Here is a 24372-nt window from a genome sequence, read left to right on the forward strand (position 1 = left end):
CTGGGGGAATTCAGGGAATTAGGTGCTTATTAAATCATGGGTGGAACAGGTGGCAGCTGGAGAGGCAGGAGGCTTCCAGTGGAATTGCTGAGTTCAAGGACATACCAACACACCACTGTGTCACCATCCACAGATGACTAGATTGTGGTACACACACACACACACACAAACACACACAATGGAATACTACTCAGCCATAAAAAAAGAATACAATAATGTTATTTGCAGCAATGTGGACAGACCTGGAGATCATCATACTAAGTGAAGTAAATCAGACAGAAAAATACCATATGACACCACTTATACATGGAATCTAAAAAGGAAAGTTACAAATGAACTTACTCATTTATAAAAGAGAGGCAGATTCACAGACATAGGAAAGAAACTTATGGTTACCTGGGGGAAAGGGGGTGGAGAGGGATAAACTGGGAATTTGAATTTGCAGATACTAACTGCTATATATAAAACAGATAAGCAAAAAGATCTTACTGCATAGCATAGGGAACTATATTCAATACCTTGTAATGGCCTATAACGACAAAGAATATGAAAAGGAATACATATATGTATAAATGAATCACTATGCCATACACTAGAAATTAACATGACAAGGTAAATTGACTATACTTCAATTAAAAAAAAAAGAGCATGTTAATATTTAGTAGGTCTACATGAGTAGGGTGTGAAAAAGAACAGAAAAGTTGAGTATATAAAAAAGCAGTGTTTTCCAAGCTTCTCTGATGAATTAAAAAAAAAAAATGATTTGCTGTGGCTGACACTGCCACCACCATGACTACTATCCGGTGCCCAGGACTGTCATGACTGGACACTGGGACAGAGAGACCAGACCTGACCACCACCTTCCCACAACCTTGCTCTCAGCAGAGACAGCAGCAGGAAGACAGTCCCCATCGCACCTCCGCCTTCCAAATCCTACACAAGAGCGTCTGTCTGGCTGCACCTAATGCACTCTAGCTGCAAGGGAGTCCAAGAAGGGTGGTTTCTGGCCTTCTGGCCTCCGCACTGCAAAAGCCACACTGAAGGAGGACTGAGTGGAAGCTGAGATCCAGTGCACAGTATGCAGCGCAGATGACATGGTAGGAGTTGGTGTCTCCCCCCTCCACACCCCTGCTGCCGTCAGAAGTTTGGGTCTCTCACTCCCAGCATGTGTCCTCTGGTTTATTTTTCTTTCCATTGTTGTGCCACCTCTAGAGCCATCAATCGCCCCGTGGACTTCCTGGCCTCAGCAGGTTGACGTCCTCTCTGTTGGGAAGTGGAAGGAGATGGGGTGGCTGGCTTCCTTTCCCATTAATATCCCCCAAAGGCCCATTTATTCCATATACAAATTTCTTTTTCTTTTTGCATAAAAGGGAATTACCTCTTCTAAGAGAAAATGGTTAACTCTCCAACTGACTTGGACTTTCCCTTGTGGCTCACTAAGGAAGGTACTTAAGACGCGGGCCTTTCCAAGGATGGAACTTCCCCACACAGAGTCCCCCCACCTCCCCGCCTCTCCCTCCCTCCGTCTTTCCCTCTCTCCCTCTCCCTCTCCCTCCCTCTCCCTCCCAACATGGAGCATCTCCCTCAAGAGCCTCCCTGCTGTGCCTTCCTTCCTTAGGCTGCAGGTCCCAGACCTGGAGCCTAAACAGCGTCCCCACCTTCAGTGGGGCGGGGAGAGGACGCTACACTTCGCTGCCTATCCCTACGCGTCCTGCGGAGGGCGTGGAGGTGATGGGAATGCTTGGAGGACGTAAGGTGCAGTCCCGACTGACCTCCCTTGACGCCAATCTTCCCATTCAATTCCATTTCAGGACTCCCACTAGAGGGAGCTAGACACCCACCAGTCCCTTCCAGGTGGCTCCAGCCTAGAGGAACATCCGCATCTCCCAGGGACAAGAAGTTCAGACGAATGAGATTCACAGGAAGAGCATTTCCACATTTGCAAGGCACCTGTCATGCTCCAGAGGTCATCAGGTCCCCATTATTCTGTCCAGAATCCTTCATTTCTTCCTGGTCCCCCAGGGCCCACTGGCATCAGAAGAGAAGGGGTCTGGCCTGGATTACTTTCTTTGATTCAGAGCTTCCCTGTGAAGAAATGAGGGGTCTTTCAACTCCCCTGGCATACTTTCAGGGTGCCTTGGGATCTTAGAGGAGGGAATTTAAACTGAGACAGATGACCCTCCCTCACTCCGACCATTGCCTAAGGGGTGTGGCTGGGGTGGGGGAAACATGGTAAAGGGAACACGGGAGAGGAGAGTTTTGCTGTGGTCTCCTTAGAAAGTCGTTTCCTCGCCCTCCTAGGAGAGCCTCCCAAACGTGTGTCCTCTCTCTCACCCTCACTCTCTCCCAGGATCTGGAGAGGGAAGCTACAGCCCTGGGAGCTGCTATGCCCTCTTGGGCCACACGGGGGCGCTATCTCAGGCAGATGCTGCACCCCACCTGCCTGGAGAGAGACCAGACTCCCCCAGGCCTTGAGAGGCTGAGGCCCCATCAAACCAGCCCTGGGGGCCAGTCTCCCTCTTCACTGTCCAGCTGGTTGAGCTGAGAACCCCCCTTGACTGCTCAGCCCCGTGGGAGTGAGGTGCGCCCTTGCAAATGGAAGTCTCCTGCTAACTCCAGGATGCTTCCCAGGATTGTGTTCCCCAGTCTCTCCAGACCCACCCCCAGCCTCGGCCCCTGGGCAACCTACTGGGCTAGACCGGTGTGTTGTGGGGGGAGGGGGGACTGCAGACAGGAGGGAAGCACAGCTGCACTCACAGAGAGGGAGACAGACTGTCACCAGAGTGCTAAGCGCTATGTCCAGCTGTGCTAAGGGTAGTGTGTGTGTGGTGCCGGCAGGTGTGGGGGCCTGGGGTGGGTGCTACAAAGCCCCAAACAAGAGCAGTGCTCGAGGGAGGGGAGGAGGGTATAACTCAGTGGCACAGAGTGCTTGTTTAGCATGCATGAGTTCCTGGGTTCAATCCATTAATAAATAAAGTAGAACACGCAAAGAAAAAAGAAAACCTTAAAAACTAATAAAAAGTTTTTTAAAATCATTAAATGTTAAAAGAAAAAGCAGTGTTTGAACACTAAGCATGGGGTGATGTAGGTAAACAAGGGGCTCCGGGCTGCCCCATGAAGGCAGGCGAGTCACAGGCAGGAGCTGGTGTGGTGACAAGATGGGAGGTGCAGCTGGACAGCTAGACAGGGGTGGGGAGGAGATGTAAACTAGGTTAAGGAGACTGGACTTTATCCAGAGAGAAATGGACAACCAGGGAGGTTTTAGGTGGTAATGTGATCACAAAGCATCCAGTGATGGGAATGTTCTATAACTGCACTGTCCAGTATGGAAGCCACCAGCCACGTGTGTCTGTTGAGCACTTGGAAATGTGGGTACTAAGACTAAAGAATTGAATTTTTAAATTCTATTTAATTTTAATTAATTTAAATAGCCATACTAGCCATGTAGCTAGTGGCTACAATATTGATCAGTGCAGCTCCAGAGGAAGGACTGGAAGGAAGACAATTTGGAGGCAGGGACACCAGTTAGGAGGCTGTGGAAATGGTCCAGGTAAGAGAGGATAAGGTCCTGAAGACAGTGGCAAGGAAATGGAGAGTAGGACAAGGATGCTAGAGATAGTTAGTAACTAGAACCAGAAAGTAAGTTGTGATGAACTGCAAGGGGGGACAGAAGGCGGGAGCACCTGGGAGGACTCCCAAGGTGGCCTGGGTGATTGGATGCTTGCTGTATCATCCCTGAGAACAGGAACCCAGGGTGAACAGACATGGAGGAGATGACAAGTTCAATTTTGGACAAGTGGAAATTGAGATGCCTGGGACCTCCAGCTGTCTGGGCATCTAGGAGGCACATCTGTATGTCGCTCTGGTGCTCAGGAAAGAATTCAAGCTGGAGATAGAGACTGTCAATCACTAGCGGTCACAAACTGGCAGCCCATGGGCCAGCTTTCACCACAGATGGAAGTTGGGATTGGCTCACACTATTTTTCAATAGAGCCTACATTTAAAAATCAGTAGAATTTATACCATATGATCCAGCAATCCCACTCCTGGGCATATATCTGGAGAAAACTCTAATTTGAAAAGGCATGTGCACCCCAATGTTCATAGCAGCACTATTTACAGCAGCCAAGACATGGAAACAGCCTAAATGTCCATCAACAGACGACTGGATAAAGAAGATGTGGTGTATAAATACAATGGAATATTAGCCATAAAAAAAAAGAATAAAATAATGCCATTTGCAGCAACATGGATGGACCTAGAGATTATCATATTGAATGAAATCAGACAGAGGAAGACAAATATCATATGGTATCACTTATACGTGGACTCTAAAAAAAAGGATACAAATTCTATTTACAAGCCAAAAACAGATTCATGGACATAGAAAATAAACTATGGTTACCAAAGGCAGGGATAAATTAGGGGTTGAGGATTAACAGGCATACATTTCTGTGTATAAAATAGATGGACGACAAGGACCTACTGTGTAACACAGGGAACTATATTCAATTTCTTGTAATAACATACAATGGAAAATAATCTGAAAAGCAAATACAAATATATATGTATGCATATGTATAACTGAATCACTTTGCTGTACACCTGAAACCAATATTGTAAATCAACTATACTTCAATAAAAAATGTAAAAACAGATCAGTAGAATTTATAAAAAATCTGGATTTCCATCTCCTCTTGAACAATCAGAAGACCTGACACCATCAGGCCTGAATCTCCTCATGTAACAGTCATCTCAAGTTGCGTAGCCCCCCTTCCTTAGAGGGGGACCCTACGTTTCCTGCCCAGCCCTGGTGGGCACTGTATTTGACCACCCTACGGTAGATTGTTTCAAAAGAAACTCACAACCATCTCCATCCCTCAGGCCCCTTTACAACATGACTTTGCCACTCCTTTCATCAAGAGTCTTTGAATTTCCACTATTTTGGTGCAGCCATGGAGCCAACATGACAACCTCCAGCCATAATCGCAGCAGAGTTACAATTAAAGTTCAGCATGTATAACATGATAAACTCAGATTAGTCTAGTAAAACATGACCGGTCTTTCAGCCAATGCAGCCAACTTCCACACCTTGGCCACTTGGTCCCCACTCCTCAGCCAATAGCGCAGGCCACTGACCCTAGTGTCTAGGTCAGTTCATTTTAGGCAACAAGGCTGTGGACCGGCTGTAGAGATTGGTAAAAGCAAAGCAAGCAAAATAGCTGTTCAGGGAAAGGGCTTCCTTTGTCACAGCCATGCTAAAGGGAAACCACCCAAGATCTGTTGCGTCTTAGGAACCACAGGGTATGGTGAACTTTGGGTAAAATAATTGTGGCAAAATGGAAATTCTGAAATCACATTTGCAACCTGTATAAAATTCTTGTACATATTTGGCCATTTCTCCATGCAGAGATTTGTTTCACATAAGTAGTAGTTCCGAAATGTGTTTTTTAAAACCCTCTTTGGGGAAAAAAGTGAATTTAAATTTAGTAATGTGGCATTACAGTCCTTGGAAATAAAATTAATTTTATACTGTTGTTCTGACAAAGCAAAGGAAATGCGTTGTCTGAAGAGACATGAGCTAAGTTTTGGTTTTGTTGTTTTTTTTTTTCCAAAATTGTTCTTCTCTTTCAAAGAGAAGGTTTTAAAGGATTCCCCAAAGCATGTTGGTTGGAATGGTGGTCCCGTGGGATGCTCCTTTCAAAAAAGGAGAAGGAGGGGGAAAAATAATTCTTTGGTCAGATCTGCTGGGAAGTGCTCTGTGCTTCTCTCTGATTCATCATAATATTGGCATATTAATGCTTCTTACAAGAACTGCAATAGAGAAACCTCTTTAACTTTACTTAACACAAAGTTTCCCATATTTATGACCACAGAACCCTTTATTCAAGTAACACAAGACCTTTATTCAAGTTGCAGCCAGAGATGTTTCCATTAAAGTCCCTTGAGGCTGGAGGACCATGGAACCCACTTTTAAGAAACACTGCATTATAACTCAATCACTTTGCTGTACACCTGAAACTAACTTTATAAATCAACTATATTTCAATAAAAAATTTTTTAATTAAATAAATAAATAAATATAATTTAAACATTGAAAAAAAAAGGAAAAAGGAAACAGGAACACTGCCTTAGACATTGGGGGAGGGAAAGGGAGACATCGCCCCCTGCTTTCTACCAAATGGTTTTGAAATATTCATCATTTCTCTCAAATGGCAAAGAACGAAATATTGTTTCTACTTTTAATTCATTCCCCTACAGTTCCTGTAACATTTGGTATCTGATAGAGACATTTGAAATGAAAAGATACATTCAGATTTGGGAACCAACAGGCAGCGAGATGTTCCATCCGCCTGCCACCTGTGCATTTGAAGCGGTTTCTGCTCGCACTGATTCCACAACCTCTGGCCCGCCCTCCCAGGTGCTGGAGTGTGCTGTTCCAATCTTCAGCCAACCACACAGCTCTGCCCTCTCCACCCAGCTTGCACACAGTGGGGGAAAAATGTGCTAATCTGTTTTTTTGTTTGTTTGTTTTTGCGAACGCATGAAGAGTGATGTCTAAAGAACTGACAGTATGTGGCAAAATCTAAAAGATGAGCCTGACAGTATCTGAAAGTCTACCGACTAACCCTCTTAAACTTTGCTATCATTTCTCTAAAGGTTCCATTCACACCGGCAGCCTGTTATAGGATCAAACTCCAAGGTGCCTCAACTAGGTTCTAGCATGTCTCTGGGAGTTAACACATTTTTTTCACTCGAGAGAACTGAGGGGCTATGATGCATTTATAGTTTCTGCCTCCTCCCCACTCCGTGATCAAAGATGAAATTTAAGGGACGATGCTCTGCATTTAAAAATCTGTTTCCTCGCAGCCCTCTGTGTGCGGTGAATGAAATAGCAAGAACCCCTATCCTGTTGGAGCTGACATTTGAGCAGATGGCTCAGCCAGAGACGTTTCCAGCTAATATGGTGGTTTGTCATGAAAGCCAGTCCAAAAAGGAGGTATATCTACCTTTAGCTGGGTCGTTGTTTTGCAAGGAAGAGGTTCAAAGTCATGAAAACAGGTAGGTTCACATGAACTATCCACTGTGAGTAAAGAGATGCTGTCACGGGGGTAAAGGAGTTAGGCTGCCGCGGGGGAAAGAGACTCTGCAGAGAAATGGGGTGGGCCTGGAGCCCCAGGATCTCCCCCTGGACAGCAGAGGCACCACCATGATGGCCCTCTGAAGCATGGGGGAGCAGATCTGCACAAGGCACAGTGACTGCAAGAGGAACAGAGGGGACAGTAAAGAGCAAACATTAGGCACCCTCTTGTGGTAAAAGGCACCAAGTTAATTAAGTCACCGCACAGCTTGGAACCCTAACATGATCCCTCACAAAAATATATCTTCGTGGGGAGGGTATAGCTCAGTGGAAGAGTGTGTGCTTAGCAAGCACAATGTCCTGGGTTCAATCCTCAGTACCTCCACTGAATAAATAAATACGTAAGTCAATAAGTCAATCAATCAATTACCTGCCCCACCCCCCAAAAAAGCAAAAATAAAAATAAAAAAGAAAGAGCCCAGGGCCTGGGGGCAGGGAACCACCTGCTTCACCAGAAGATCTGAGGGGGCAGAGGCTGAGCCTGGGGATAGGAGGAGCAGAATGGGAATCAGAGCCAGAGGGGATCAGGGTCAAATGGTCAGGACAGAGGCTGTAAGGATGACAAGTGGCCGGGGCTCGTGCTGTTGGGTGAGGCTGAGGGTTGTGGGAGGTTTGGGTGGGTGGGCAGCTTCAAGGGGCGGGGGGCGGTCCAGGAGACTCCTCTCCAACCTCCCCTCCCGCAGCCTCTCTGTAGAACTCGACCCTTCATTCATTCAACACGTATTTACTGAGCACCTACTATGTGCCAGGCACTACGACAGTCACTGGAGAAGCAGCAGGGAACAAACACATTTGGCCCTGTTCTCTCGGAGCTTACGAGATGTCCGAGGAGAGACACGAGACGTGTAACTGGACATGTGGATGGAGACTCCCAGGGGCTGTGGAAATGCCTGACAGGGATCCCCAGGCCTTAAGGAGGGCAAGGGGCCAGCCGAGAAATGGAAGGAGGGGTGGAGACAGCTTCTCAGAGGCCTGGAGGACATGATGGAGCTGGACAGAGACGACGAAGAGAGGGAGCAGAAGCCCAAGTAGGAGCCTGAGGACCACATTTTGGACTCCGTCTATGACCAGTGAGAATCCATTTTGAGGGCTGGGGTGGGGGCATTAGACAGGGAGGAGCTTGACAGGCTACTCCTTTTTACAAGACCCCTCTGGGGCCCATGGAGCAGGGTGAGCCAAGAAGCACCAATGGACATGGGGGCTGCGTGAGAGGTGAGACTGGCGGCTAGAGATGGAGCAAAGCTCTCTAAAAGGCAAAATGGACCACATTTGGTGATGTGCAAAGAAGGAGAGGGGAGGACAGCTGCTGGGAAGGAGGTGGTACCATGCCCTGGGAGCCAGACAGGCTAGGAGTGAAGATGGTGCGCCAGGAGCAAAGGTCTTCCTCCATGACTTGCCGCCCCTCTAGCTCATTAAGCTCCTGACGCACCAGCCTCCTTTTGGTTCCTCAGACGCACCAGTCTCATTCCCACGGTAGGACCTTTTGACCCACTGTCCCTCTGGCAGGAACACTCTGCTCCAGCCCTTATTCTGGCTGGATCCTCCTCATTGGCCAGGGTTTGACTCAGATGCCGCCTCCTCCGGGAAGCTTCCCATGACTACCTCCACCTAAACAACCCACAGGTCTCCACCCCCTTGCCCTGTTGTATTACTGCCCGCAGTTACCTCGTATATTTGTTCACACATTCATTAAACGTCCCCTCCCACCAGAACAACGGAGGCTCTGAGAGCAGGGGCCTGTCTCATTTACCATGTATTCTCCTGTGGCTGCCAGAGAGGCTGCTGAGTAAATCACGGCAGAATGGGCCAATGTATTAATGCCGGATTCAGGACCTGGGTGAGGGTGGGGCTGCAGCTCTCAGAGGCATGCATAGAGATAGTGATTTCAGCTGCAGGAGAGGGGGAGAGCACCCAGGGCAAGAGGGCAGGGCAAGAGGAAGGCTTCCAACAGTCCTGAGGCATGTGAGCCCTGGGCAATGAGAGAGGAGGTGCTGGCCAGGACCCCCAGACAGAGGTGAGACAGGGACAAGGGACAGCAAGTCTTGCCAAGGGCATGCAGAGCTGGGAGCTGGGGAGCCTGGATTCAGACAGGCAGGCACTCCAGGGCCCAGCCTCCCACACGCTGAAGTCCACACCATCTCAGGAGTTTCTGAGATCCCATTTCACGAATGACAGAGAGGATTTCAGTTACCCAGTGAGTGGCGGACCCAGGGTGTGAACCCAGTATCACTCTGGAGCCTACAGTCTCAGCCTCCCCTCTCCACGTCCCGGAGCTTCTTTCAGAGCTGCCCCAGAAGCCATGGGGATGGCTGTGAAGAGGAGGGAGAGGTGCCAGGAGAGCAGCTGAGATAAGAACAGAAAAGCAGGTTCAAGCAAGCATCCAGAGGTAGATCTTGACCCGCCAGAGCCAGTGTAGACAGAAGGCAGGCTGCAGAGGAATGAGGAGTGAGCAGGAGGCCAAGACGGAAGGAGGATGGGGGATGCACAGCAGAATGGGTGACTTTAGAGCAGTTTAGCTGTAAAGACACAGGGTAGTAACTGGAGGAGCCCTGGGTGCAGAGGAGGGCTATTTTAAGATGCAAGAAACCTGAGTGTTTTGAAGTTGGAGCCAGCAGGGAAGGAGCAGTTAAAGGAGCATTAAAGAATCAAAAGTGAAAGGGTGGGGGTGCCGAGGAGGACAGTGCATCTATGGGGGCTGGGGGAGGCGCCTCTCCGGGGACACATGGGAAAAGCCCCTGGCTCCAGAGGAGGTCTGGGGACAGAGTGGAGGGAGTTTGTCCGATGGCATCTCCTTTCTGTGAGAAGTAGGAGGTGAGGGTATCTGAGCAGAGTGTGGGAGATGGGGGCAGGTGGGGGCAGAGGCAGGGTTGAGAGGGCATGGTTGGCAGTAATCAGCATCGGAAGAGGGAGCTGGCCAGACTCAGAGAGGGTCCTGCAGGGTCTGGTGACCATTCTTGGTGCCACCAGTCCACCCAGGGGTGAAATGTTCTCTGGGGGCACTCAGCAGCCATCCAGGGCTGAGGTTCCACCAGGAGGGCCTTGCTAGCTCCTCTTCTGCTTCTGCTCTGCCTTTTAGTGGTGGCCTGCCAGGGTGGCCCCCTCAACCTCCTCCTTTCTCCCCCCAGCCTGGTCCCTTCCCACAGTTCCATTTTCTGTCTCTAGCAACACCACTGCCCAGAAGTCTCTGTGCTGAGCCCCAGCCTTATACACTAATTGTCCACCTTGGATGTCCCCGATGTGCTTCAAACTCAACACATCAGAACTGGACTTATTGGCCACCGTCTCTGCCTGCGACCCCGCCCCCTCCCCCCACCGTCTGCAACAGCCATGTATCTGTTTATGCCCACCTTCTGTTCTGTTCTCTCCAGGACAGAAACGGGCTTAGATCTGGTGAGGAGACAGTCTCCATCCTTTGGGCCCCGTGGTTTGGGGTGTCTGAGTAGAGAATGTGATCGAGATCTAGAATATTCCGTGCTCGCAGCAAGTTCGTCAAGGTTAGGACAGTTTACAGCCGCTCCTGTGGTTTGGCCCGAGGGACCTGGGAGAGGGGCCCCGCCTTCCTGATAGATCTGAAGCCGACACCCTGCCTCACGTGGAGGCTGAGACTAACAACACGCACATTTATTGCACCAGGCTCTGCGCCAGGCTCTCTACACGGGTGGATCTCATTTCGTCCTAAGGAAAGATGCAGTAGCTTGGCACTGCTTTTCCCCACTCAAAAGAGGAGGGACTTGAGCCACAGAGGAGTCAAGCACTTTGCCCACGTCACATAGCCAGGGAAGGGTGTGCCAGCACAAATCCAGCCGGTGATGTCAAGTCCTTGCTCCAACCACCAGACTACCCTGCCAGAAGCTGACACAGGCTGCAGACCCAGCCACGGGAGGCAGAGGGGCCAGGCTTGCTCTCACTGTCAGACCTGAGTCAAAGCAGGCCTGAGGCCAGAACTACCACTGGGCTTTGCAGTTATGTGGGCCAATAAATTCCCTTCTGTTCAAGCCAACTATCTTTTGAGTTTCCTGTAAATTCAGACCAAAAAAATCCTAACTGATAACACAGCCCCTCACTGGGTGGCAGGCATCACCACCCCCTCACTAATTCAGGACAGGAACTAGGGCTTTGTTCTCCTCCCGCTTCCCTCTCCCTCATCTCTCACACCCAACTAGTGACCAAAAGCCTGAATCCCAAACATCGCTTGGATCTGTTCCCTTTCTTTCCATCCTAGTCCAGGCCACCATCATCTTTGCTGGGTTTGGACCACAGCCTCCTGGCTGTCTCTCTACCTCTAGCCTACTCCCACCCACAGATTTACCCCTAATTCCCTAAAATTCAGATCTTACCATGTCAATTCCTGGCTTAAAACCCTCCAGACACCTCACTGCCCCCAGGGTAAATTCCACTCCCTACCAGGCTGCTACCCCTCTGGTCTCACATCCATTCACACTCCATTCTACCTACCTGCTTCAAGGGCACCTCCAACCCTACACCCTTCTGTACCTCTGCCCAGAACATTCTTCCTCCCCTTCTTTGCCCCATAAATGCCCGTTCAGTATGGCCACCACCTCTACAAGCCAAGCCAGTCACTCCTTACTCTTGGCTCTGTCAACGCTGGACACTTCTTATTGTCTGCGTTAACTTCAGTCTTGTGAACAGTGCTCTTTACAGGACTGTGAGCTCCCTGAGGGCAGGACCTCTGTCATATTCATCTCATCCCCAGCCCCAGGGACCTGTCCAGCACAGAGCAGTCACTCACTAAACACTCATGGAAAAGATGAATAAACGAAGCGTTCCCAGGAACGGGGTGGGTGGTTCTACACCTCTCCTCTGGGGATGGCCACCTTTGGAGAAAAAACTAACAGTAACAACGTTACATGATAATTACAGTGTAGAAAGCCTTTTGTCTACAGACAAGCGTACTCCATATTTGATTCTCATGACATTGTTACCTCCATTTCATGGATTAAAAGACTGAGGTTCAGGAAAGTTCACAATGTAGAATTCAGTGCACACGCCCACAAAATCCCCTCATTTTGAGGCACAAGCTCTGTTAAGACTGTGATCAGAGCCCCCCAAGTATCAACTGAGTGGAGCGGTGTTCTTGCCCTCACTGGCCACAGGGGGGCAGCCAAGTGCTGGCGTGTGAGTCACTACCCCACCTCCTACCCACCCACTCTTGGAAGGATTTGGATCTGGGTATGGAAGGGGAATAGCCAGCACTGAGAAGAGACCAGGGGAGATGGGCTGCGGTTGCTATTTCAGGATCTGCCAGAAACATTCCAAACTGGAGGATGTCCCAGGGGTACCACTAATACCAAGAGTCAGGAGCCGGAAACGTTGACTGTATACTCCAAACTTGCATTATCAGCATATTTAATAACAAGCCACAGGAAGTGATGGGACATTGCAGGGGCACCCAAGACCTCCAAATGGGGGACAATGATCCACAGCCCTCAGCAGGGACAAGTCAGTGGCCTGTAAGACCATAGCTGCCCTGCACCAGAGACGGGACAGGTGTCCTCAGAGGCCTGGCAGACAGGGGGCGTGGCCAGCATTTGCCGCACTGAGCATCCGGGGGGTGTGGCCTCTTCAGTGCCCAGAGGGCCCATTCATTCCTGGAGCGCCAACCTCCCAGACCCACACCATGAGCACTTCAGGAGGTTGGATGGGGCAGATCAGAGAAAGCAGCTAACGGCAAGCATCCCAGGTTTAGGTCTCACCACAACCCAGGTTTCTCCCAGGCTGTTGTCTGCACCACACATGGATCAAGGCAGCAGGCGTTCCCCATGGGCCAGAGGGCTGGAGGGAGAGCTCTTTGGGAAACAGACCAGGCAAGGCTCCGGAATCTGTAACAGATAGCCGCCCCCATCTTTGCTGGGAAGGGAGCTGCACCATGTGGAAGCCAAGGAATAACGGCCCTTTCCAGCTCAGGGTGAGATCCAGGGGCTGCAGGAAGGTTAAGGCAAGATGTCCTCCCATCTGTGGCCCCAGCCTTTCTGTCAAGGAAAGTGCAGGCTACTGGAGCTTGCTGGGGTCCAGATGCCTGGCCTCCCTCCATGGCACTCAGACTTGCAGCCATTCCCCCACCACTCACTGTCAGCCTGAGAGCCTGAGAAGGCGGGACAGCAGCGCCCATTTCTCAATTTTCTAAATTCTTTTCCTCCCCAGTCTGACAGCCTTGACCAGGGTCAGAGTTCCATGGCAAGTATCTCAGTATCTTCCCTCAGGAACACTGAGGTCCCTAGCACATGCCACAGGCTGACTCTACAAGCACTGAGCTGAAAGGGAGACTAAAGGCAGGAAGTTGGATGAAGAAAGCCTTTACCTGCCCCTTCTTTTCTTCCCTCCACCCCAACACCCCCAGCCCTGCCTGAGTGCCTGAGTAAAAATGATACTGGGGCACAACCCTTCCCTCCAGCAAATCTCTTTACATCCCTGACACCACCCAGACTTGAACCCAAAGGCCAATCCAAGTCATCACCCTGACCTCTGATCCCTCTGCTCATTCCACTTGGATTCTTCTCCATAGATGTATATTCCAGCTGACCCTCTGAGTTCACCCCCTCCCTCAGCCAGGAAAACTGAGCCCAGCTGGCTGAGGAGTTGCTGTGGCATCTGGAAGGCCATTCCCAGCAGCAAGAAGGTATCTAGCAAGGCCACTAAGAAGTAAGAACAAGAGGGAGGACATGGAGGTGGGGGAAGTAGGGGTTCCAGCCCCAGAAGCCATATGCCAAATATGTGTGAAGGGTCATTCTTTTGGGAAGAGAGTCTATATTTTGCATCAGCATCTCAAAGAGTGGTGAGAAATCAGGGAAAGGGAGGACAGAGCAAAAGGGGCCACCCAAGGAGTCCTTCTCACTCAGGGATGCCGCCCCCACCCACTGAGCTCAGAATCAATCAGGAGCCCCAGGGACCATTTCCAGCTCTGTCATTCACGTCATGTTACTTTCTTCTCTCTGAGCTTTCCCATTTGTAAAATGAAGGGTTCACGGCGGACATGGAGACTGTCAGCTGGGGAAGGAGAAGAGAGCACAGGATGGAGATGGGAGAAAGGATGGAAAAGCAGCAGAAGGTATGGGGCAAGGTGGTGGGTGAACCCAGGTACAATAAAGAGGGGGAATTGAGGACACAGCAAAGTGAGGTGGGGACTGTCCCTGGGTCCTGCCTGCTGTCCTTGTGCTGGGAGCAGTCACACACACACACCCACACACACACCTCTCACTGCCCTGGCCAGCCCTTTCTCCAAGGGGGTGGGGGCGGTGTGCCTGAGGTGAGAAGTCCACAGCTCAGCAAGGCCAGTGTGGCACAGCTGCCCAGGATTAGCACCAGATCCTGGGCTGCTCTGAGCAGAGATCACACGTCGTCAGCTTCACAGCTGCTTAGCTGCACCCTCCCCACTCCGGCCCCTTGCCCCTCCTCAGCCCCTCCTCACACGCACTCACTCCCTTGCGCTCACTCTGGTCTCGGCCAGAGGGAAGCTGGGACCCTGCCTCTGCCTGCCGCTTGTAGGCAAGGGAGGGGCTCGAGAGTAGGAGGGGCAAGAGAGGTCAGAGGCACCTCCAATGAACAGCCCCACCCACAGAAACCTCGTGGGACCCCCTAGGTACAACCCGGAACAGAGAGGAGGGACAGAGAAGACTTCCCTCACCAACCCCTGTGGCTCTGCCCAAGGCAGCCTTGGCCTAGAATTACCTTGTCTTTTGGCCACCCAGGCCCTTCCCTCCAGATGGCTCCTGTCCTTGGAGAGACAGAGGCAAGAGGGCCAGATGGACACCCCACAGCTGGGACTCCTCAGCCCCAGCTTCCTGGAGCAACGTGCTCCTGAGGCCCCTCAGCTGTTAGGAGCCTTGTCACCTACCACACACACACACACACACACACACACACACAAAACCCAAAGCTCCTTGCTCTGGGCTACATGCATCCTGCCAACTTGCGCAGGGGCTGGGGGAGGAGGCCCCATCCCCCAGGGTCATCCAGGCCCCAGGCTCTGCACTGAAATTCACTCCCATCCCTGCCTCAAGAGGGAGGCCACAGTGAGGAATCTTACTCAAATCCCCTCCAGGGAAAAGGCTTCCAGAAGAAGAGAAGGAAGCAGAAGCCAGAGGCCTGGATTGTCTGAGTTTCTGTGGAGGTGTCTCTCCTCAGCCTTCCAGTGGGATGGGCAGTGCTGGGGTGACACCAAGTTGGGCCTTAGTACTAGGTGGGGCTGGAGCAAAGTTGGGTGGCGTGGCTGCAGGGAAGAAGGGCCTCACAGCACACTGTGGCCCCTCCGGCCTCCCTGCTCCATGGTCTGTCCTGCCTCCCCCGCTCCCATAGTAACAGTGATCTAGAAAAAAAAAGCCTTGGGTTGGGGCGCCGCTGCTACAGGAGAGAGAATGGGAGAGGGAGGGAGGGGCAGCCTCTTCGCTCAGATCCGGCACACCTGGGGTAGCTGCAGGCCCCACTCCGTGGGCTTCCAGAGGCAAAACCAGAGTCGCTGAAAAGCTGGGGGCTCTGTGGCTGCGCCCAGAGAGCCGAGCCAATACGAAGGCTACGGCCTCCTGCGCCCCGAGTCCGGCGCTGCGGCTCTCGCCAGCGAGGGCTCTCACCTGCGCGTGCGCGCCAGCATCGCGGGGTGGGGGCGCCGGGGCTCCGTCCGCCGCAGCCGTCGGGCGCCCGGGCCGCTCCCTCGCAGTAAGGCGCGGAGTCCGCGGGTCGCCTGGAGGCTGCGACCCCCGAGCGCAGCCGGGCGTCTAAGAGTCGTCGTCGCCTCCGCTGGCGCCGCTGGGCTCGGCCTCCCGGGACGCGAGCAGCTCTCGGGCCAGCAGCGCCGTCAGGCCCTGCGCGCGGAGCAGAAGGCCGCCGCCCAGGAACAGGACCCCGCAGAGCACGAGGAGCGACAGCACGCCCAGCACCGCTGCCTGCACGGCGCGCGGCCCCTCGGGGGGCTCCGGCTGCACCCCCGACTGGTTGCAGCAGGAGCTCAGCCAGGCGGCTTGGGCTGCGATGCCCGCCTGTGAGCCGTTCATGCTTCGGTGCCGGCTGCCCAGCTGTGCTCGGGATCGCCAGATGTGCGAGAGTCCCGGCTGGCAGGCGGACGGGCAGACAGGCTGCGACTGCGTCGGGGAGGGACCCGAGGGGCGGATCCCAGGCGCTCTGGGCCCCCACCCCTTGAGCAGAGCGCTGGGGCCCTTCCTAGACAAAGGGCTCCTCCAGTGCAGCTATGGCCCACAGTCACGGCGGGCGCTGCTGTGCTTCTCGGCCCAAAGGCTCACAGACCAACGCATGCAAATCTGGCGCATGCACCCAACCAGCCAAACCCAGGAGTCCTGTCCCCAGGGCTCTCCCTCCCACTTGGCAAAAGGAGCAGACCTTCCCTCAAAACCCTGAAAAGATCTTCCAGACCGCACCCCAAATGCTGGCTAGGGTGCTGCCCCCGCTGAGTGGGACACAGGACCATCTTCAATCCTGGGCTCCCTATCCCTGGGCCAAAGACCAATACTGCTAGGTGGCCTAGGTGGCCACTTGGACAGGAGGCGAAAGAGCAGCCTCCAGAACCTTAGTGATGCGTGGCCTTTCTCATCCACCATCCCCTCGGGAGCAGGAAGATGGAGGGCAGGGGGCACTTTAAGACCTACCCCCACCCCTCTGCTCATCAAGGACTTGCTTCCCATCTCTTAACCCCTGAGGACCTCCGGAGTTCTCCAACTCCCCAGTGCCCCAGAGGTCAAAGGTAGGACATTACAAAACCTGTCATGAAATAGCACACAGCCAAGAGCAGCCTGGAATGAGAAAAAATATGCCAACACCTCCTGGCCATCCCTGCACCTACATGCTCCAGGACAAAGGACAAGACCCCCAATCCACTTCTCCCTTAGCACCCCTGCTTACACCCAGTTCATTCAATCTGGTTAGAACTGGCCCAGATGTAACCAAAAAGCATTGTAGGGGGTGGGAGGGTATAGCTCAGTGGTAGAGCACATGCTTAGCATGCACAAGGTGCTGGGTTCAATCCCCAGGACCTCCTTTAACCACCCCCCCCCCACAAAAAAGCATTCTAAAATATGGAACAATAAAAAGCACACAAGTGTGACTTATTAAAGCAATGTCCTAACAACGGCGAGGGCCAGCTCAAACTGGAAGGGTCACTGGACACTGGACACGTGAGAGCTGGCCAATCGAGAGAGAGAGACCAAATCAAATGAGCTTTCTGGTTCAAGTGGGGTCTGGGTGTGCTCAATGAATAGAGAGGAGAGATCTTTGGGGGTGCCTGAAGCAAGACCAGATAATATAAAGGACAAGGATGTCATAGCGTCCTTAGGAAGGGAGGAGAAATACCACAATCATATCCCAAAGCAGCAGATCCTGATCTGTGTCCTCATTCATGGGACTGACTGTGGTCACACTGCTTCTGTGAATGTCCAACAAAGTACGAAATCAGTCAGCTTTAATCTGTCTTTAATCCCATCCACCCACTCCTCTCATCTTGGAATGCTGCCCTCCACATACCCCCATGTCCTCATAGGTCTGCCAGAAGTGTTCATGTTTCAGGGCAGAACGCCAGCCAAGGGACATATGGCTCAACCTAAATTCACATTCTCAATTTTATTCACCATCCTAGTGACGACTCCTCTGTACAGCGAAGGAAAGGGGACCCCCCCACCAGGGGAGCAGAGAGACCATGGAGGCCAGACTTGACCCACAGTGAAGGTTAAGAGGATGGCCAGAGACTGGCAACCACAAAACAAGGAAGCCAGCAGTGGCCCTTCCAAGTCTCATCAAGGACCCAGAGCGGGTTCCAGAGCCCCTAAGGGCCTAACAGTATGGTCCTCAGAAGCCAAGGTCCACAAGCCATCAAGGCGCACGCAAGGCCCCAGCAAGGCCTAGAGGGCTAGGGTGTCTTTGATGAGCCTGCGCATGGTGGTGGTGACAGAGGAGCCCAGGGCGTCGGTGATCTGGAAGGAGATCTTGTAGAGGTAGGGCTGCACGTCCCGCAGGCCTGTGTCAAACACATTGTCCAGCTCGGACTGCGTGGGCATCTTGGGCAGGTACTCGTGCCGGTTCATCACCTCCACGATGTTGATGATCTTCTCACAGAGCTTCTCGCCCACCTTCTCCCGGCAGATCTGCCGCTCCTGCTCCGTGGCCAGGGCCACCACATGCACCTTGACGGTCCACACCTCCCAGGGGATGCACTCATCTGAGAAAGGCCAGCGAGACTTCTTCTTCTGATAGAACTCCAAGGACATCTGCCCCAGCCCGTCGCCCCCGGAGTTGCGCAGAGCATCCTGGGGAAGGAGGAGCAAGACACGAGCAGGCCAAGGCCTCTGAGGGGCTCTCGCCCTGTGAGGGCCTGCTTCCTATGCCCCAGGGAAGTGCTCTCCTGGATTCATTAGTCCTTCAGAGAGGGCGGGGAATGAGACCCAGAGAGTAAAGGATTTGTGTGAAGTGATATAGCAAACTGCTGGCCTAAAATGGAGTGGTTCAAGCAAACCAATGAAATCTGCTCACCCCACTCCTCCAGCTTTGCTCAGAATTGATGTCTTTAAACCCGTATTCTGGGCCACTCTACACATACAGTCCAGCCCCTTCCTCTCCACAACTCCGGGGGGCAGGTACAGAACCTCCGTTTCTCTGAGGCAGAATGAGGCTCAGAGTCCTGGCAAGTTACTTTGCTAAAGTCACAGGCCAGTGGATGATGACTGCACCAGGGTTTGAATCCAGACTATCTGACTTTAAATTCTTGCTTTTCACTTTACAAGAAGGGACCTCTTTCTCCTTCCACAACCCCACTCCTTTGGCCCCCATCCTTCAAAACGTTTTTTTTTTCCTCCAAAATCACCTTCTCTCCAAAATTTCCTCCTCTCCAGGCAAACATTATCTGCCTTCTCCGTGCCCAGTTAAGCCCAGTCCTACTTCATTCACTCAATGACAACCTTAACTCACAGTCTCTTAAAGAAAAGCCCAGTGATCCCTGATTAGAAAGACAGAAGCCAAGGAGCAGAAGTGGGACGTGAGGGGAAGGACAGACCAGACCGGCCTGCTTCTCCCTCTCTCCTCTGAGAAGCAGGTGGGACCACCTGGTCCAGTACCTCTGCCTGTCCCCCCCATAGGGTGTGGTGGCCACACACTCCTCCCAGTACAGCCGAGACCCTAAAGCACCTTTCCATCTGCGGGCCAACCCAGAGGGTAAGGAAGCCTCTCTCAAGTCCTAAACTGCCCATCAAGGAAGGAGACTCTTCTTCATGGACAAACCAAGCTCAAATGACCCCACTGACAGCAATACTGGCTATGACTTCTATAAGCTTCCTGCATGCCGGCCTCAGGCACTTGACAGATGTGGCTCATTTAATCCTCCCGGTGGATACGCCCTATGAAGTGGGTATAATTATCATTCTAATTTTACACACAGTGAATCTGAGGCCCAGAGGAGTGGAGTAACTTGCCCAAGGTCACACCCTTGCTGGGTGGTAGAGCCTGGCTCCAGAGTGTGTTCTCTTAACCACTATGCTCCACGCGCCTCTCACGGGCATCTGGAGGACAGAGGGCTGAGAACCACTGCCTCCTTTGCAGGGGGATGGGAAGCTCTCTCCAAGCTCCAAGGGACCGGGGGGCTGAGGGGTGGGCAATACTGTGGCCTGCGAGAGGGGTCACCCCCTGCAAGGAGCGTGCAGTGCCCAGCACAAGGTAGGTGCTCTCTCAACTCATGACAGACAACCCTCCATCTCTGTCTGACCCCAGGCAGGGCACCTTAAAAGAAATTCCCTTGGTTACTTGAAAATCTAAAATGACACATTCACTGAAACAGTGAAACACTGAAACCTCAAATGAAGATAAAATTAAAAACCACACCCCTGGTCCCACCTTCTGAGGCGACCAACCTTAGCAGCCTGGTGTGCCCCTTCCACCTTCTCTGCACCCACACAGGCACACACAAACACGCACCAAGCTCCCCAAGGGATGCTCCACTTGGATGACAAGTGCCTCAGCCCAGCAACCCTCCCTCTCTGGGAGTTTCATATGGGAAAGGCCCAAGTGGAAGCAGAGGAAAAGAGAAGGTGTCAGGAGAGAGGGCTGTGGAGTCAGAGACAGGGTCAAGAGCACAGGGGCAATGATCGCCCCAGGAGACCTGGCCACCAAGGCCTCCTGCTCTCCTTCTTCCTCAGTATTTTTACAAGGCCCCCTCACTGCCCCCCACCAAGCTCTCCCCACCCAGAGGAGCTCTGAATGCACCTTCCTGAAAGAACCTGACCTGCACACCCAGGAAGGGGAAGTTGGTCTGACAGCAAGCCAGGGGGACAGCACCCAGGGAACACCCGCAGCCCACCATTCCACCCCCTTACCCTGAACTCCCCGACGACCTTGCGCAGGGCACGGTCCAGCTCCTCAGAGGAGACACGCACGTAGGTGAAGTCGATAAAGTCGCAGTCAACATCCTGGGTGCCCACGGTGCCAATGGAGTAGGTGCCCTCCTTCTTGTAGTGGAACTTGCCTGTGCTGCGGTGCAGAAGCACCGTGTGCAGCACGGCCAGCATGGCCTCCTCCACCTGCCGCCCCTCCACCGACACCTCCAGCACCTCCGAGCGACAGTTCATCTTGTAGCCAGTGGCCCACACTGGGATGGGGACGAGAGTAAAGATGGGGGAGCTTCACCCCACCCAGGGGCCACCCTGCAAGAGGAGCCAGGTCAGAATGCCAACACCTTCTGAACGATCTGTGTGTTACCTGTTCACTCCCCTCCAGGCCCGGCCCCGCCTCACCTCGCCTCCACACCCTTCTCTGCGCTGCAGCAGCACGTGCCAGCCAACAATCAACAATCCTAGACTCTCGGGGTCAGAAAGGAGAGCTTCAATTTTAGTGTATGTGCTGCCAAAGTAAGCATGGAGGAGAGCTTCAAAGTTATCAATGCAAACAACCAGCCAGGGCTTGAATTCCGTGACGGTATTCAGTGCATTTTACAGCACCTGCACACCATGCAACACCTGTCAGCTTCTACCCTTAAGAAGACTCCAGGATAGAGGAGAGATAGGCAGGTAAACATTACCAGAGTGGTGAGACTACACAGTGGGACTAAGAAGAAAAGGAAGATTGGAATTTGATTCCCTGGGACCCTGAATGACCAAATTAAGGCATTTGGACTCTGTCCTGCAGGCAGTGAAGGGTCAGTGCATCACTGTCCAAGATCAAATTTGTGCATCTGAAAATTAACTCTGGCTGATGGGCAAAGAATAACTCTTCACTATTTTGGGGTCACAAACTGCTTTGAGAAGTCAGGAAAAGCTAAGAAGACTAGACTTTAACATCTGACTGACACATGTACACACCAAATCTCGCACATTTCCAGGGCCATTCACAGGCTCTTGCTAAAAATTTGTCAATCTAAGATAGAAAGGGCTGGGCAAGGAATTCAGTGAGAGGCCCCTACAGTAGTGACCATTATCGAGATGGCACAGTGGGTTGTGGGAGAGTGAAGTGCAGAGTGTGGGGGTTTTCTCGTCCAACCGTGCTGGGTTTGAATCCAGGCTCCCCTACATCTTGCTCTGTGACCTTAAGCAAATCTCTCAACCTCTCTAAGTCTATTTTCTTATCTATAAATTTGGATCGCTGTGAGGATTAAATAAAATAACACATGTAAAACACAGTGGAATAGGGGTTAAGAGCAGTGACTTGAAAGCCAGACAGCCTGGGCTGGAATTCCACCTCTGCCAACTGCTCACTGTATGATCTTCAGCAAGCTGCCTAACCCTACATGTCTCAGTTTCCCCAATCTATAAAAAGGGGACGTTAACAATAGCTACCTTGAAAGGGTCATCTGGAGGATGGGATGAATTACATCTGTAAAGCACTTAAAGCAGTTCCTGACAAGCAGTAAACACTCAGTATTAGTTGCTATAATTATGACATCTTTTTTGCTGAGAGATGATGCAAGGCTACAGGACAGGACTGGTGGAGAGAGTGAGAAGGAAAGAACAGACTTAAGAATCAGACCTTCAGAAGTAACTGAGTAGGAGCCCAGAGGGAGAGGGTTCAGCTAACACACCTCCTCTGACAGAGAACTCACTACCTCTCATAGCAGGCCACTTCATCTTTAAACAGCTCAATTCAGTTATCCTTTTTACTGAAGGAATCTGTCTCTTAGTGCTTCAAAACATTAGTCTTAGTTTTGCTATCAAGAGTCACACAAAATAAGGGGGAAGAGTATATATAGCCTAGTGGAAGAGTGCGTGCTTAGCATACGTTCAATCCCCGGTACCTCCATTAAAACAAATAAGCAAATAAATAAACCTAATTACCTCCCCCCAAAACAAACAAAAAAGTCACAAAGAATAAATCTCATCTCTTTTCCATAAACAAGCCTTTCAGATAGTTAGAGGCAACTCTTCCATCACCCCCTTACCTCTTCTACTGGTTAAGAGTCTCCAGTCCCCATAAACAGGCCAGCTTGACATCACATCTTATCTCCTCAGGATCTGGCAGCTCTCTTGGAAGTGTATTTGTTTGTCTCTGTGCCCCTAAACACAGGGCAACTGTCCTCAGATTGCTCAGAAATCAAGCTGGCTCTGCCTGTCACTTGGCAATCGGCCCAGAGCTACCTGTACTATCAGTTAGCTTTTCACATATGTTAATCTTGTCCAGAGTCTCCAACTAGGCAGACAAGCCCTTGAGGGCAGGGAGCGTATCCTATTCATTGCTGGAATCTCAGTACCTGGTTCCTAGTACAAAGTAACTGCTCAATTCATCCTGACCCAGGAATGGTTGCTGGATTGGTTTCTCCTACACTCTTAGGCTGAGCAGGGCGCTCTTGCTCATTTCTGCCCTCTAGTTAAACTCAGTCTAGCTGTTTCCCATCTAAAAACTTCTAGCTCTGGTCCGGCTCCCCTTTCTTCCACAACTTCCCCCTCTCGTGTCCCAATAATTCCCAAACAAGCCACACATCTCTTCACTTTTGCCCCAAACCCAGGCTCTTCCCTCATTCTCAGCGCTATGCTAGACTCCACTACTCCAAGAAGTCAGTACTAACCAAATCCAGCCTCCTTCCCAACGCAGCCATCTTTGGTCTGTGATGAGTTCATCTGCTCCCTCACGCCCGCCCCCGATGAGCAGGGGAATTCTCCGAGGCAGGGCCTGGGCAGTCTCGTCCCTTTGGTCCCCCCAAGGCCCAGGTCTGCAGAGCACAACAGGAGAGGCTGACGCCTTCTCTGAGCCAGGCTGGAGCCCAGAGCACCCCCATTCTCACCTTACGAGGGCAGGCTGGAGCGCCGGTCACTCAGGCTGGATCTCGCCCTTCCTCCTCCTCACGCCCAGCTACGCCCTCCGCAGGTGCGATCCCCGCAGGTACGCCAACCTCCGCGTGCGCGATGAACCGCAAGAGATGAGCTGAAAGCAAAAAACACAAAGTTATTCGGCTCCGCATCAAGAGACCCCGGCGGGACGAAGGAAGGCCTTCCCGCCCGGGTCGGGTTTCTCCTACCGCCGCTCCCCGCGAACCCCCACGGTGCCAGGACGCGGGAGGAGCGGACTCCTCCAGGTCTCGGAAGCGGCGCCCCGCGCCCAGCCTGGCAGGGCCCAGGAGATCGAGGCGCGCCCGCCCTCGCACGGAAAAGGGAGGCAAGCGGCCAGAACGGTCCCCTACCTGCCGGAATCCCGGTCCGGGACCCGCGGGCCACGCAGCCGCCCTACCGGCAGACGCCAGATCCCCTCGGCAGGAGGCGGTGCCGGCGCCGGAAGACCTGCCCGCCTCAGCGAGCCCGGCCGGTCCCACCGCCCCATGGGCCTCCGGCGGGGGCGCCGGCACGGCTGGCCGAGCCCTGACACCAGTGCGGCCGCCCAAGTCGTCTTACCGCCACACAAGCGGACAAACAGAGACCTATGCTGCTTTATTGTTTGAATGCTGACTTTTTCTTGACTATCTTTCGGATTTTAAGATTTGATGGTGAGAAATATCCCCCTCATGTGGACGAGTCCATTAACTCCCATCACCGAGAATGTTGTTGTGTTTCGGCCGGAACAACTCACTTCCGCCATAGAGATGAAGGAAGGAGAGGCCTGATGGGCTCTGTGCTGCCTCCCTAAGGCTGAGAGGAGTCATCGGCGGCGAGCCACTCCTGGGACGGAGACGTGGTCCCCTACTCTAGACTCAGAGGCCTGGAAGGGGCACCGATCCCCCAAGATGAAGGGCATGCCATTCGGAGAGGTGCCCTGGAGATGAGCTTAGGCCAGTGTTCTGTGCATTATGCTGAGTGGTCGGCAAAACT

The 24372-nt window shown here is 52.3% G+C and overlaps 2 protein-coding genes across 7 annotated transcripts in view; both read right to left on the bottom strand.

Moving 5' to 3' along the window:
• The window catches only part of SMIM41 (small integral membrane protein 41), a 97016-nt gene extending 80525 nt beyond the window's left edge, over positions 1-16491 (bottom strand). The window contains exons 1-3 of one of the 2 annotated variants that reach the window (XM_074374839.1): positions 15727-16490; positions 1842-2085; positions 198-1263 (exon numbers count right to left, since the gene is read on the bottom strand). In XM_074374839.1, the coding sequence (XP_074230940.1) occupies positions 15871-16146 (276 nt within the window). In that variant the 5' untranslated portion in view covers positions 16147-16490 and the 3' untranslated portion in view covers positions 198-1263; positions 1842-2085; positions 15727-15870. Of the gene's footprint in view, positions 1-197; positions 1264-1841; positions 2086-15726 lie in introns of those variants that run through there. The other variant, XM_074374840.1, reaches the window with a different exon arrangement.
• Positions 16492-17703: 1212 nt separating this feature from the next.
• Positions 17704-23907, bottom strand: ATG101 (autophagy related 101). Of its 5 annotated transcripts, XM_074374834.1 has the most exons (6): positions 23751-23907; positions 23355-23494; positions 23139-23282; positions 22515-22629; positions 20461-20732; positions 17704-18405 (listed from the first exon to the last, which is right to left on the bottom strand). In XM_074374834.1, the coding sequence occupies exons 4-6, from the start codon at positions 22564-22566 to the stop codon at positions 18001-18003; spliced, it is 729 nt and encodes a 242-aa protein (XP_074230935.1). In that variant the 5' UTR covers positions 22567-22629; positions 23139-23282; positions 23355-23494; positions 23751-23907; the 3' UTR covers positions 17704-18000. The 5 variants fall into 5 exon arrangements, with proteins under 5 accessions (XP_074230935.1, XP_074230934.1, XP_074230937.1 ...); XM_074374833.1 differs by lacking the exon at positions 23139-23282; XM_074374836.1 differs by lacking the exons at positions 22515-22629; positions 23139-23282.
• Between the last annotated feature and the right edge of the window lie 465 nt (positions 23908-24372).

This window comes from Camelus bactrianus, chromosome 12 (assembly GCF_048773025.1).
Source record: "Camelus bactrianus isolate YW-2024 breed Bactrian camel chromosome 12, ASM4877302v1, whole genome shotgun sequence".
Classification (NCBI taxonomy): domain Eukaryota; kingdom Metazoa; phylum Chordata; class Mammalia; order Artiodactyla; family Camelidae; genus Camelus; species Camelus bactrianus.